The sequence below is a fragment of the Sphaeramia orbicularis genome, chromosome 4 (assembly GCF_902148855.1).
Source record: "Sphaeramia orbicularis chromosome 4, fSphaOr1.1, whole genome shotgun sequence".
Lineage (NCBI taxonomy): Eukaryota > Metazoa > Chordata > Actinopteri > Kurtiformes > Apogonidae > Sphaeramia > Sphaeramia orbicularis.
Window position 1 is genome coordinate 36,940,235 of NC_043960.1, and position 15,330 is coordinate 36,955,564.

The window sequence follows — 15,330 nt, forward strand, 5'->3', positions numbered from 1 at the left end:
CTTCACTATCAATCCTTCTGATGAGAAATCAATGAACTTTGCTCGCCGGTGAAAGAAAAAGTAAATCCTCCACCGAATACAGTAACACTTGTCCAAGCTGTTGCTGCTTCTGTTCCCTCACAACAGGTGCTATTGCTTTAACAATATATCAAAATAAAGGAAAGTATGACAAAATATCCTAAATGACCTAATTTATTATATTTATTGCTTCGCATTTCTGTGCTAGTGTGTCACATTGTCTTTTAATTAGCTCTGCTAATTTGTCTTCATGTTACAATCTTGCCTTTGTAGCTATTAAAGGACTGGCTAATGCATGGTTCTTTTCATGAAATGCAAAATATTTTCTTGTTTGTGTAATTACAACTTAGAGGCTACGGTGAACCTCAGGAAGGTCCTTGAATTAACAGTGTTATCCATGGGTTGAATGAATCGTCCACTGGGTTAAAATACAGTCTTTAAAATGCAAGACATCTGTTGCATGAGAAAAATCTTACATGGTTACAATTCATTTATATGTCTGCGGTCCAGGGTTATTCATCTACTACTACTGACTAACTGGAAAGCAGACACGACTTGATCGCTGTTGTTAAACCAGAATGGACGACTATTCCAACTGGTTGCACAACAAGAGAGAAATATTGGATTTGTTCACATTGCGACACCTGCCAACACAAAGGCAATCCAAATAGCAGCATGTGTTGTGAGCTTGGTAAGGAGAGAACAGAAATACTACGGTGCCTGTAAGCTTCTTACCAAGCCAGGGATAATATGCAGTCAGAAAACTGCGAGACTGATTCCTAGCCAACCAAAATTCATAAAGTGGGAGTCAGACTGGCAGTAGTGACATGGAGGAGTCCAGTTTAGCCTTTTAAAGATTGAAAACCCTCTGCAGGGGAATACACACAGAGATGGAGGGTGGCGGATAGGCCTAGGGAATACTGGGTGTCCAAATAGTAACAAGAGATGCTGTAAATAGATGCACACACATATATACAGTATATTGGCTCATACAACAAACATCCACTCAAACAGAAATACACAGTGTAAAGATTTTAGCAGATTATATCAGGCAGCAATATAGCTAGCATCTTTATAGGCAGAAGAAGTACCCTGAATTATAGTGCTGCCTGACAGCGGTCAAGGTCATCTTTCATTATTAACACTGGCAGTGGGAGCAATAACAGCAGCTAAAAGATACACCACATACAAACATACATACATGCCAACTCACACACAGATTTTCACTGCAGATACTCATATATATGGATGAGAATGATGAAGAACATCCTCAGATACAGCCTCAAAAATAGGAGGCCATGCACATTAATAGTCAGACATCATTTATATATACTGAAAGACAAATACAACAATGACGCAATGTTTGCTCAACACAATCTGGCAGAGATCATGCAGGTTTACAGTAGATTCACCACTAGCAAGCCAGAGTCAGGCATGCTTCATCAAACAAAATAACACGACACACACAGTAACCATAAGGAGAAGGCACCACAGAACGCAAGGAAAAGGGCAACCAGCAACCACAGCCAGAGCGGATCGCAAGCAAAAAGTAGCACAGCACACTGCACAGAGCACTGGGTCTCAGCAACCTCTCAGGGAAAAAAAGAAAATCAGAAGCACACTGATCACTGTGTGGGAAAAAAGGGAGACAGAATCGCTGCAAAATTAGAGCTTCACAAGCTCTAAAAGGTGACGGTATTGAAGGAAAAAGCCTTTTACGACGGGGAGAATAGAAACTGGTTGATGATCTGAGAGGTTTGTCTGAGAGGGGGAGGCAGGCTGAGGGGTGGCAGGACATGGGCAAACACATGGTCACTCACTGGGTGTCTCTTTGGGACATCATAGACCCCCTCCTTCTGCTGACTGGTGGGAACCTACACAAACGGGCCAAGTATAGTCAGAGAACATCCAAGACAGCATGTTACCTCTGGATGGTTTCAACAGTCCAAACAGTCTTTACACGTCACTTCACAGCACTGCGACACACTGGATGCCAACACAAATCTTTGAAACCTGGCTCACGAGGAAGCAAATCAATCACTACGAGAGAGTGTGGGTGTGTGCAGAGTGATAATCAGAATTAAAATCTGGAGTGAGAACTCATCTACTAGGCTAATCAGTAGACTATCAGCTTGCGGTGATGCTCTTTCTCTCTGTCACTTTCTTTCTAATAAAGAATGGATAAGGCTGCTTATCACACCCACAGACGTGTAATAACTCAGACTGTCACACACATGAAGACATGTAATATCGCTATGTCACACAAGCTGATATATTTGACAGTGCAATGAGAAGAAACAATGGGCACTGATGGTAAAATGCTGTACGAATCCGAGAATTTCTATGGTTCCGTCCCTCCTACAGTTCCAAATAACAGTGTCACTATGTCTGAAATAAAGTTTTTTTTCTTCTCGTATAGCTGATGTGGCCTAATCAGACTGTGTGGTAAATGAAAAATAGCGCACTGATGAAGAATGTGGAAATCTATCTAGCACAGCCTGTCTCATTCTTTCTCCTCCTCTCTATGCCTTGTTTACTTCTTTCACATGTTTATTTCCAGAAGCTGCCATCTTTATTCATACATTAGTTCCTCTGTGGCTAGAGGCTGGCTGAGGCTCACGTTTCTAACGCCTGATGGGGATTTTTTTTTTTGTACGTGTATGTGTATGTGTATTTTTCTGTTTGTGTATGCCTGTGCACGAGCCAGCACCCCGTCTATTTTCAATCCATTTTATTTAAAGATCAAACGAGAGGCTGGTGATTAATCTTTTTTCCCCTCGCTTTCTTTCATCTCCTTGGGAAAAGAAGGAGGGGAGGAGGGAAAAAGAGGAGGGGTCTGCCTTCTACACAGGACAGGAATAACCTCCACATCCCCTCCATGTATACTGTACCCTCCCCCTCTTCATCCCTTGGAGGTCTACCCATTCCTCTGGGGAGTTCACCCATAGAAAAGACTTGCCTCCCTGGGGTAGCAAGCTTCACCAGTCACAGCTCGATTGGCTGGTTGTTTGCCTATGTTCTTACTGTCTGTAATTGCTTATGTCTACATTTTAGGAATGAAAAATATCAAAATTCTTGACCAGGACACAAAATATTATGCAACTCATGTGAAGACATGCATCTAGCACCTACTGATCAGTAAAGAGTTTCATTGTTTTCTGTTGAAATGCTTCTTGGAGCTCCTTGTTGGTAGCTAGTTACAATTTGCATTTGACAAGATGATGACAACAAACTGAAACCCAAGTGGAAAAGACAAGCTTGTAAGTACCTGATAAATGCTTTCTTCTGACTGGTCACGGATGGGCTCATGTCCCGCCTCAAACACAATGTACTACAACACCAGCAGTGGAGGGAGGAGAGGAAAACAAGAAGTAGGAGAGATATTCAAAGAGAAAGAAACCAAGAGAACAGCAGTGAAGTTGCAGAGGTGATTAGTAAGAACAGTTTTGTCATTAAAAAGCAGATGAAGAATAGATCCAACATCACAGGAGGGAGAGTAAAGCAGGGGAAATGTCCACAGCAGTGGAAAGAACTTCAGTCCTTTTACTAATCATGCACCCCAACCAACAGACATGCACAGACACAAACGGCTATAATCACATGATCACACAGATTCCAGCGTCTCCTTCGGTGCATGACTCTGCATTCACACCTGACCCCTAAAACTGCACATATTGTGCCATTACCCCACTGCCACACTGTGACCAAACAGGGGCTGTCTCCCCACAGTGCACACACAGATGATCAAGCTGACTGGCTAGAATGCAGCAGGTGACAGCAGCAGTGTGATTAGTCGGAAAGTTACCTGGTAAACCGGGTCCTCCAGATCCTCCTCCAGTATTGTCTGCGGATGAGCGGTGGCAGGCGAGAGAGGGAGAGATCAAGCGATGAGAAAAGGGGAGCAGGGGGGAGAAGACAGAGGAGAGGGGAGAGGTGGAGAGTTAAGCCGGTGGAGTAGAAAGAGTGGGCGGAAAGCAGAGCAAGACATAGCAGCTTCCCAGCATTCAGATAATCATTTGGCAATCATCAGAGAAATAGAGAGTGAGAGAGATAAAGAGAAATTAAACAGGAGATGTAGAGAAGACAGAACAAAGGAAGGAGAAATAAGCACAATGGGCAGATGGTGCCACTGATGAAACTTGAAAGTGGGTGCTCCGTATGTCATTCTCTACTTTGATGTTTTTTCGAGTCTTACTTGACTTTTCTGTCAACCGCCTCTCAGAAGAGGCTCATCAAACTTATGGCACATGATTAAGGTAAGGTTGAAAATGGGGAAAAATAAGTAACAGGGGGCTGGTAAGTGTACCTGGTAAACCGCCTGCTCACACTGCTTGTCTTTCTGGGCCTTCTTCTCCATCTCCTCTCTCTGCTTTATCTCATAGATGAGCTGGAACAAGTCCCGCAGGTCCAGAATGACAGGCTCAGCCTAAAACGACAAAGACGTGTCAATGACACAATAAACACACACACACACACAGCAGGGATTGGAACCTATGACTTGCAGCTTTGTCCCACCTAGAGATAGGTGATTTGTCAAGAGTGAAAGAATTAAATTTATCATATAATCAGCTTTTCAGAGGGATTGTAAAGCCAGTGAATAATGTCATCAACTTATTTATGTTAGTTTATTAAAACTGTTTACTATGTGTCTGCATTAAAGCTGCAGTATGTAGGATTGTGGCCAAAACTGGTACTGCAGTCACATTCAAAATACTGTAGAACATGGTATCCTCTCCTCCTCCCCCCAGGCTAGGGGTTGCCAGATCCCGCATGAGCATCTACTACTAGCGTTTCCTCTAATCCTTGCCACCACACCATAAATTTCATACAAAAAAATCATCACCAGACTTATTCTACATAAGTCTAATATATAACAGGCCAGGACAAACGTCCTGCACACTCAAATGAAAGTTTGCGAAGATTCAGGAGATAGGGAAAAGGGAAATGAGCATTAGGTTTCACTTTTACTACAAGCTGCACGATCGCTCTAAACCCCCCCACCACCGAACCACGGATGCCGAACTACCGCAAACCCCCCCCCCCCCACTGAACCACGGACACCGGACTACCTACAACCCCCAACCGAACCATGGACGCCGAGCTACCCACCACCACCACTGAACCACGGACAACCAACCCCCCCCCCCCCCCCCCAACCAAACCATGGACGCCGAACTACCAACCGAACCCCCCACCGAACCATGGACCGAACACCCCCCCCCCCCGGTTCAGATTACACACCGCTAAATGAACAGGTCACTTCCACAGAAAATACTGAACTACAAGGTGCTACCATGGCAAGAGACAAGTCCTACAGCGGTACCCGGTCTGTTCACCAGTCCCGGACCGGCAGTCTCTCCACCGGGGCCAGGAGAAGAGACTGCAGCCCGGGCCCGGAAGAAGGGACCAGGTGAAGAGGCCACGACCCCGGCTCTCAGTGGCTCTTACCGGTGGTCAGACTAAGGCGTGGGTCTTCAAATCCTTCTCCTCTTTCAGCCATCTCCATGTTTCTAAATCATCTCCTACATCTCCTTGTTTTATTTCTCATTTTGTCACGATGTATTTGGGAATAATAAGAGTCCTTTTAGGTTTAATAACATCAGACATTTGTGATCAGAAGTGTTCCAGCTGCAGCCCACTGGGAACTGGCAACCTGGATGCTGAAAGGCTTCTGACTCTGTGATTACCAGACAGGTGATGGGCGGGGCATCAGACCAAAACACACAATGTCAACATAAACATCATTTCGGGGCTGACACTGAGCTTTTCAACTGCACATATTCTGGCTGGACTACTACTGTCAGTGAGATCAGTATTTGAAATGAACATGATTCCTTAATGTCTGGTGACAGTCAAGGCAATTTTACAATTACTTAGAACATAATTCCTACATACTGCAGCTTTAAAGAAGTTTTCACACCTGCCTTGTTTGGTTTGGAATTTTGGACTTTCCAGCTTGATTTGAACCAGATTTGTATGTGTGAAGCCTTCTTCTGATTGCTGTGCAGACCAGATAACCAGTCTTGGCTTTGACTAAAAGAGGAGGCCTTGATCTGGATAAAACACTTTCTGGGTAGTTCAAACAATTAGACTAATTTTGGACTAAATATGAGGTGAATATGGAAAATGCCATCTGTACAGGGCGACAAAGAACACATAGAAGATTATGGTAGGACATATCAACCTTCTCCCAAAACTGTGGTGTGAAAGCAAAACTGTGTGGATAAAATCTATATGTTGGGACAACATTGTGAATCATGGTTCAACCTTTGAGATGTGAAAAAAAAAAATACTTAAGTATTAAGTTATTCCACTTTAGCATGTTGAGTTTGTGTAACAGGTCTTGCTGCTTCTGAAGAAATAATGACTGATGAAATGAGAACTTAAGACAGAAGCCAAAGATGTACATATAAGTACAAAAAGTGGAGTAGTGTTTATTTCATCAGTGAGTTGCATTGTTTCAGGTTTCTATTGTCAAAATATAGCTAAAACACTGGTCAAACATTGTGCAAAAAATAGATTTTTGGGATGAGAAGAACTGTGATTCAGATCACTGATCATAATATGATCATATGATCTTTTGGACAAATGGCCCAGCCCTAGATGCAACTATTTAATTCAGTAAGACCCCTGTACCCCCTCCTGTACTCTGACAAATCTTTAAAGTTAGACATGTACTAAATCCTGAATCATATTTTCCCCTCTTATGTGTGGCCCCATTTCCAAACAGAAGAGGTTCTTGTGCTTTGTTTAATTCAGAGGTATTCTCTTAACTTCTATTTAAGCAGGATGACTCAGAGACACCTGATTAGGTTGTTGACAACTGATAATGGATGATGCCATTAGGACGCGGCAGAACACAAAAGGAAACAAGAAAACAAAATGGCAGCACTGAAAGAATGGGTTTTGTCTAATGGCAAATATAATTTCCAAATACAGCAGGCTGTAACAGTTTTGACACACTGAAAATACACACTGTGATTAGTTTGTCTAATATCTTCCATTAAGGGCAAATGTTGGAATAAAATTTGACATGAACAAAAAAACCTGTCCATGATTAGGAACCAGGCTAAGGCACAGCTAGATAGGACATGAGGCTCTATATAGTAACCTGTACATGCAGTACATAGTCCATTCCCTCTCTAGCTCTGGTTCAGACAGTTGCGAAGCAGATACCGGCCTCTTGTCTTACCTTATACCATCTTTCTTGTCAGGAGAGCAAAACTACAGACAACGGACCAGTAAGATGACTCACCACTTGTAACTACTGTCACTACACAACAGCAAAGAGTCAAGAACAATGGTTTCTCCGACCTTATCAATTATTGACTGGTAAAATGCAAAGTGCACCCGGAGTTCACAGACTGAATGCTGCCTTGCATAAAGCAGTTCTATTTTAGTGTTGTCTTTCTGGAAGATGTTCTCGGCTGCATATTACTCATGACAGACACACTTCGGCAAACAGTGGCTCCTACTGAGCCAACATTGAAACATATTGTCACTCTGTCAGATTCAGAACCTCTTTGCATGTGACAATATATGCTCTAATCTCTAGTCTTTTCTAGCAGTCTCTCATATCTCACATCCGTATTCCCACCTTCTCTATCAAAACCTAGCTGTGTGAGCTGACACAACCTGTGAGTTTGAGACTTCTCCAGCAATAAGAATGACTTATGCAGACAAAAAAAGCAAGAATAAACCCCTTCACTGCACACACTGCCTTCCAATTAACCCTTAAAGACCTCCAACTATTTTTGTGGTGACTTCCAAATGATTTTTTTCTCTGTATTGAACCTTTCTTAAGGAAGGTGTTTATAGTATTATCTGCTGTATTTTTCATTTTTTGTGAAACTCAGATATTTTCCTATATTTAGACATGTAGATGTTCATAAAAGCTCAGAGTAAATTCAGAACAGGGAAAAACTGAAGCAAAAGTGACTTTTTCAATGAAATGTACCATTAACTGAATGCAAAAACAAGCTACAACCACTACATGGGTTTTATTGGTGAATCAGTGTTACAGAAAATGATGATGTTTCCACATTCACTTTGGAGCTTTTGAACGTCCAAATGGGTCATACCTGATGAAATGGAAAGCTGAGAAATTGCACTTTACCTGAATTATTTCAGTATATTAATAGGATTAGTGGCTCTAAACTTATTTAATTTTATAGATTAGTAGACGCTTTTGGTCACTGATAAGGATTTTTGAGTAAATGAACAGCCCTTGTTACTCCTCCTTGAATATAATGCCACAGATTCACACTTAAAAAGCAAAACAAAACAAAACATATTTTCAGGAATTTAACTGGCTTTTAGTACATTAAAGCATCATTAACATTCCTCATCTTAATCACATTGAGTTGATTATTTGTATATTTAAATATGCTAAACAGGTAAGAATTATTACAGTCAAGTCCAAAGTTTGACCACTACACTGTTCAGTTCTCTGTAGTCTTCATTCACACTAGTTGTCAAGCTGGCTCCATAAATAATAGACATATTCAGACTAGTTACAGAAGGAGCTTTACACACAGTTAGAACAAAACCCTGTGATGCACCAATATCAACTCATTTCTGTACAATTAGTGAACTTCCATCCCCACTAAAACTTACTAAATAAAACTTGACTCTCTTGTAATAAGACTTAGAGCTGAGTAGAAACCCAATTACTTTTGGATGTACCCCTAAATTGGCCTGGTCAGAGCCACCTTAAATCTTAGACTTCATGCCGACAGACATTTTGTTAATTCACATCAAAGTGGTTACGTTCCAATTACACCCTCAGCCTCTGCCATAAGCTCTACGAAGCTGTGCTGCCATCCTCCTCATTGTCTCGTCCACAGCTAATAGGCCGAGAGTCCTTGTGATTTGTGGTTCGAATCCTGAAAATGGGAGCGAAATATAATTGTGACCCTTCCTCAGGCACATGTCAGGTAAATGACAGCTTAGTCGACAGATGATTACTTAACCTCACGCTATGTTGTTTGCAGGAGTATCATTTGGTGAGCAACAATTTTTTGAGTGGCTGTTGTATGTGTTGAGCAGAGATTGTTGTGTGCGTACGTCTGTGACTGTGTGTATCTGTCTAAGTCAAAGAGCCACGGTTCATGGCCCTAGGAGGATGGATATGCCATTAGAGCTGGTGACACACACTCAAACCCTCATCGACTCACTATGGGAAATCAATATGGCTACAGCGTGAGCCAGCTGGATCCAGACTAAACAACAAAAGCTCATAAACACAACAACAAGAGTCCTAAGCGGTTCAAAAGGGCCATTCAGTATCATATAGAGAGTATGTTACCGCAGAGCTGAACATGAACCTTTAAAACAACACAGTCATGAGCAAAGAGACACACGGAAACCTAGAGCTCCACAGAGTAAACAGTCTATTTGATGAATAGCACAAAGGGACATGAGCTAGTGTTCAAGGGTCCTTATCTAAATGTCAAGAGGTTCGTGCTATTGAGAAAAGACCCTGATGAATCATACATTAACCTACACACAACAGGTGTAGGGCAAAGCCTGTACAAACAGTTACTAAGCACTCGTGCTCACAGACCCACACAGACTAGCACCAGGGTTTCCACTGAGGTTTTTCCATTACTGGTCCAGTGTCCAGAAAGTATTTATTTTACCAGGCAGATTCGTTTTTTTCAATAGTCTGTGTCACAAACGCTAATATTATTTACAACAGACAGAAAGACAACAAGCTCAAATGAGTTTGATTATTTAATGAGAAGAAACCATGAAGTATAAAGAACAACAATATGGTGTTTCAGTACAGCTCAATTCACTATGGAGCTGCTCTGTTTTCTATTTATATCATCAGAAAATTAGTAGAAAATAGTAATTTAATCACAGTGTATATAAAATGTGTTAACCAACAGCGCTTCTAAGCTATTTTCAAGGATCAGTAGCGATAACAGTCTTTATTTTATCATTTATGTTGTCTGACACTATAAACATACACAAACATTAAAGACAACGCCTGTGAAGGGATTTCACCTTCATGGAAATTACATAACTACAGTATATCTGCCATTCAGCCCTGACAGTGAACACCTTACAACAGCGGTAAAATAAATACTGTTGACAAAATCAAAGGGCACACAGAAAATAAGCAAACTGACACATCTAAAGTTTGGCTCAGCACAAGAATTTACAACTGAATGCAATTTTTTTTTTTTTTTTTACTTTCTAGGCACCATCTGCAAGGGTAAGACATGATGAAAAAGGTTAATAACAAGGAATGATTTATTTAAGACAGGACACTTAATTCTCTGATAAGAATAAAGAATCACCTCCTGATTTACTGAGGCAGCTGCCAAACAGTAGACTTACAAAAATATTTTATGTGCTGAAGGTAATACATGGTTTCAAACTATAACAACCGTCAGCCATTAGTCAACCTAGCACTTGGCATCTATGAGAAGTGCAGTTGACGTTGATTTAGTTATAATTCTATGCATAAATAGGCAGTGAGCATTATTAGGCAAGTGGACATCTGAATTCAGCAACTGGGTAACAAAAAATCCTGATACACACATCTGTACACACATCTGTACACACATGTGCCTGCACACAGATACTGACCGACTGCGCGGTCTTGATAGCCACAAAGCGGTGGTTCCCCTCCTTCCCACAGACATAGCCAAAGGCTCGGTGGTCCGTGATGTCCTTGGCAATGTAGGAGATTTCATGGACTGCATGGTGGTGCTGGAGGACCTGAAGAAGAAAGAAATGTTTTTCTTTACTTTAACGTGTAGAAATATACTACAGTTGCAAGTAGTCACCAATGTACTATTAATTAGACACTTTTTTTGTGAAATCTTTGTATAAGATTTTTTTTTATTAAGTATTTTTATTTCAATACTTAGTTCATAGCTTAAAACATAATAACTTCACTTGCTAAATCTTTGGTCTTTTTTTTGTTTGCTTTAACAAAAGTGGTACAGTACAGACAGCAAAACACAACACAATGTCCTTCTCAGCTTTGGTAATGATGGATATTTTCCTAGAACACTGAAACAGTACCTGTAACTGGTTTGTACCATTTAAAGTAATTACTGTCCATCCATCCATCCATCCATCCATCCATCCATCCATCTATCCATCCATCCATCCATCCATCCATTTATTTTCTACCACTTATCCAGGGCCGGGTCACAAAGGCAACAGTCTAAGCAGGGATGCTCAGACTTCCCTCTCCCCAGACACCACCTCCTTGTATCTGGGATCTTGTCCTTTCAGTCATGACCCAAAGCTCATGACCATAGGTGAGAGTAGGAATGTAAATTAAATGTATATTTCAGATGTGCAAAAACAAGCCTGAAACAAAAGTAAAGAAGATGAAAACATTCAACTGGACACACACAGACAGAACTCCACTGGTGTTTCTACACTTCTGCACACATACTGGCCTATGGAATGCTGAACACAATCACACGCCAACTTTCCCAAGTGTACACACAGAAACTGAGGCCTTGTATCCTGTATTAAACTGTTTCTTGCTCCCCTGCCCACTCTAGTTTAGCTTGGGTGGGGAGTGCCAAGCTGGCATTGCCCGTGGCAGATGGCACTGTTTTTCCCGAGGACGGGGGGGGGATCAGTGACAATCACAGCTCGGCAAGCTGTCGACTTGATCACTTCATCTGTGCCCTCACTCACAACAGACTCCAACAGTCGCACACAAACACAATTCACAACTTAATACGCAATGGCCCTCTGTAAAGTCACACTAAATGTCTGCTTTGTTGTTATTGTCTATGCCAGCTGCATGCTGGGAGCAGAGACACACAGTCAACATAATGACCCAGTAGCCCTTGAGTGCATGCTAGGGGTTGGAGCGCTATACATCAGAGGCTAAACACACACATCTGCTCTCTTTGAAGCTATTCCAGAAGTAAGCCCATGCAGAATAGTGTGACATCAATTTAACATGGGGGCACCGGCATAAACACACACTCCAACACACAGATTCAGACACACACACAAATGCATCACACCGAGAGCCCCAGCAGAAATAGATAATCATTGTATGAGTCATGTCTTCTAAATTTAATAATTAGAGTAATGATTACTATTATCACCTCTGATTGACCTGAAAACGACAGCTAAGACTGTGCATCTACACACACACACGCATGTACGCACATATACACAGATACACACACACACACACACATGCACGCACACACAGATACACACACACACACACACATGCACGCACACACAGATACACACACACACACACACACACAGATACACACACACACACACACACATGCACGCACACACAGATACACACACACACACACACACAGATACACACACACACACAGACACACACACAGCTCATTTGCAGAGGTTATTGAATTATCTCTGGGTGGGTGGTGAGGTGACAAAGAGGGACTCTGATTTGAAGAGAGCAGAGAATGAGAAGACTGCATAAATTCAATTCGTCTACCTCATCAAAAGTACTGCAGCTGGAGAAAAGGAATATTGTATGTAGACAGCCGTAACCTAGTTTGTAAGTGTTTGATGGAGGTTTAAGAAATTGCCAAAAATGTTCCACAGAGACCTTAGTTTAATTTGTTAACTCTTTGAAAGTCACAGCCTCACTGTAAGCCTGCCATGCCAATGAAAATGTTGTTCAGTTTAGTTGACATCTGGGAATACAGCCTGCCATAAGTCTGGAATGATTGTGTCACAACATACTTAGAAAGACAATATCGCACAATACAGTAGAAATCAGGTTGAAACGGGCAGACTTTTGCAAAGGAGAAATGCACATGCTATTAAAAATACTCTTGCACGCTGTCTGGAACAGTCAACTACAAGCCCTCCTACCAGCGGCTTACCCCAGTGTCTACTCAACTTAAAGGCTCTGCACACCCACACAGGTTCACACAAGTTTACTTACTGTGGAAAATGCCTGTGTTCCAGTAGGCTGATAACAAGGAGAGGTCACTAAACTTCAAACCAAATAAGAATGTGATACAGACGCCTGGGGGCATGCTGATGGACGAGTATATAAAATGAATGTCATTTTAGCATCTGTTGCTCCAGTTGTCCATCATACGCCTCTGTTTTTGACCCTTAAATCGAATGGCAAAACTAATTCTCTGATCTACTGTGGTTCTACTGTAGCTGTTGCTGCAGTGCTGAGGTTGTACATTAATAACTACAACACATTTCCTCAGATCTCTCATCTTTTTGCTTTCTCTCTGACTTGCTGTTCTTGTGTTAGGAAACAGTATAAACAATTTGGTAAAATTTGGATGGACTAGTGAGATTTAATCATTGAAGATTAGTTGTTACCAGAGCTGAAATGTCTGGCAGCATCAGCCGTCAGATGTTGCTCAAAGTTGCTTAAATAAAGGCATTCTGTGGAAAGTAGACGGTTTGCAAAACAGGTAGGTGTATCAAAAAAGTCAGTAGTGACTGTGTAGCTTCTGTTTTGCTCCAGTGTTGTTGATATGCACTGCTGGTCCCTCTTTCACCATCTCACACACACACAGCGTCAGTGTCTCAGAGGGACAGTGGGTTGCATGCCCTTCAGCAGTAGCTGGCCACTGAACCACGATATTCCCTGTTACATTAGGAGCTGGGAGGGAGAAGGAGAAGCAGCAGGATACTGTCCTGTTCTTGTTCAGATTTCCCTTGTATGGGGAGAGGGCCTGCAGAGGTTGTTCAGTCTCCAGCCACTAGGACACGACTGAGATTAACAGTGAGCTCTGAGTTTAGTTTGACTTTAGCGTCAACACTGTGGTTAGTCATGTAAACCTATACAAATGTTGGAATGTGCCAGTAAATTCTAATAAAAAATCAGCAATTTGACTTAGAGACAGCCTGTATATCAGACAGGCCTCCACGTTGCCTGTTTTTAAATCTCCTCTTAAAACCCACCTGTTCTCCTTGGCTTTTTAACACTCTTGCAATGTTGACATTTTGTTTCTGTTTTGCATTTTTATGTTGTTTTATTTATTTGATTTTATTATTTCTTAATGCTTTTATTACCGTACTTTCCAGACTATAAGCTGCACCCACCCCGTCTCCAACGTCTCACCATCGATTCATTGATGCCAAGCTTACGTGCAGCAGCTCTATTTCCTTCTTTGTCAGCCAGATTGATCGTTAGCCCAGAAAACATAAATTAGCCACATCATTTGAGAGCCTGCATGTGGAAAAAAGTAGCGGCTTATAAACCAGAATATACGGTAATTATCTTTATTGTGCTTTTAGTGTTCTGTACAGCACTTCGGTCCACCGTGGTTGTTTTAAAGTGTTTTATAAATAAAGTTGGATTGGATAGCAGTCAAGTTATCCAAATGGGTGAAAAAATTAAATGGACAATTGATCATTTCAATCATTTTTTTCTGTCTATATGAACTCAAAACATGAAAATAGTTTCTCTGGGGGCCTATTTAAGGTGGCTCACCTGGAAGACGATTTTCACATGGGCTGAGGTTTTGCTAACAGATGTGAATCTGGTCTCAGACTATTGGTTGTTTCCTGTCTATGTACCATATCTATATATATTTATTTATAGGCTCAAAATCCCTATTGTTTAATTTCAACAAGCAACACTTACAACAAAAAAATACAGCACTTGCAAGGGTGTCAATATCTATTATTTGTTTAAAAAATAAATCCTTTTTTTCATTACTTGGTTGTCTTCAAAGGCTGAGGCTACCATTATTTAAGCTTATGGCTTTGCTTCACTGACAAAGTTCACACAGAAACACCAACAGCATACATTATTGTTGCAACTACAGATAACTGCTGGCGCTGTTTTTTGAGAGCAGATGAAGCTCTAATCTTGATTTTGTGATTCAGGCATTTTTGTCCATTGATCAAAAACAAAAAAACTCAAATTAATTGAATTACTTCTAACCTTACATCGTCTGTGTTTGTAGTTAGCTTCAGGGTCTTGTCTAAATTTCCACCCTTTGTGCTTTTTGCATAGTCCTTTCTTTTGGATGAACTGGACTAATTTAATCTTTCTGATTTTATTCTCTGAGGGAGTTGGAGGCCAGTGAGTTCAGCCCTTCACTCTGGTGAGTTCTTGACCCGACGTGGTGAAGAAGCCCTGATGAGACTGACAAAAAGGCCGGAGGAGGGTTGCGTGCATGTGCTGCGTATAGGCTGTGTGTGTTGAGGCGCAGAGAAAGAAGCTGACAGAAAGAGAGAGACATGCTGGCCTGCACTCTGTTAGATTAATGTCTCCCCTCTTCTTCTCCTCCATCTCAAGCACCACCTCCCTCCATCCTGCACGACCTTCCCTCCTCCAAGAGAGAGGCCATC

The 15,330-nt window shown here is 41.6% G+C and overlaps 1 protein-coding gene across 7 annotated transcripts in view; it reads right to left on the reverse strand.

Annotated features, from left to right (window-relative positions):
* Window positions 1–15,330, reverse strand: part of dab1a (DAB adaptor protein 1a) — a 210,211-nt gene that overhangs the window by 15,203 nt on the left and 179,678 nt on the right. For 6 of the 7 annotated variants that reach the window (XM_030132440.1, XM_030132441.1, XM_030132445.1 and 3 more), the window contains 5 exons: window positions 10,618–10,749; window positions 4,325–4,444; window positions 3,824–3,862; window positions 3,287–3,349; window positions 1,839–1,892 (listed from right to left, as the gene is read on the reverse strand). In XM_030132440.1, the coding sequence (XP_029988300.1) occupies window positions 1,839–1,892; window positions 3,287–3,349; window positions 3,824–3,862; window positions 4,325–4,444; window positions 10,618–10,749 (408 nt within the window). The remainder of the gene's footprint in view (window positions 1–1,838; window positions 1,893–3,286; window positions 3,350–3,823; window positions 3,863–4,324; window positions 4,445–10,617; window positions 10,750–15,330) is intronic. The other variant, XM_030132444.1, reaches the window with a different exon arrangement.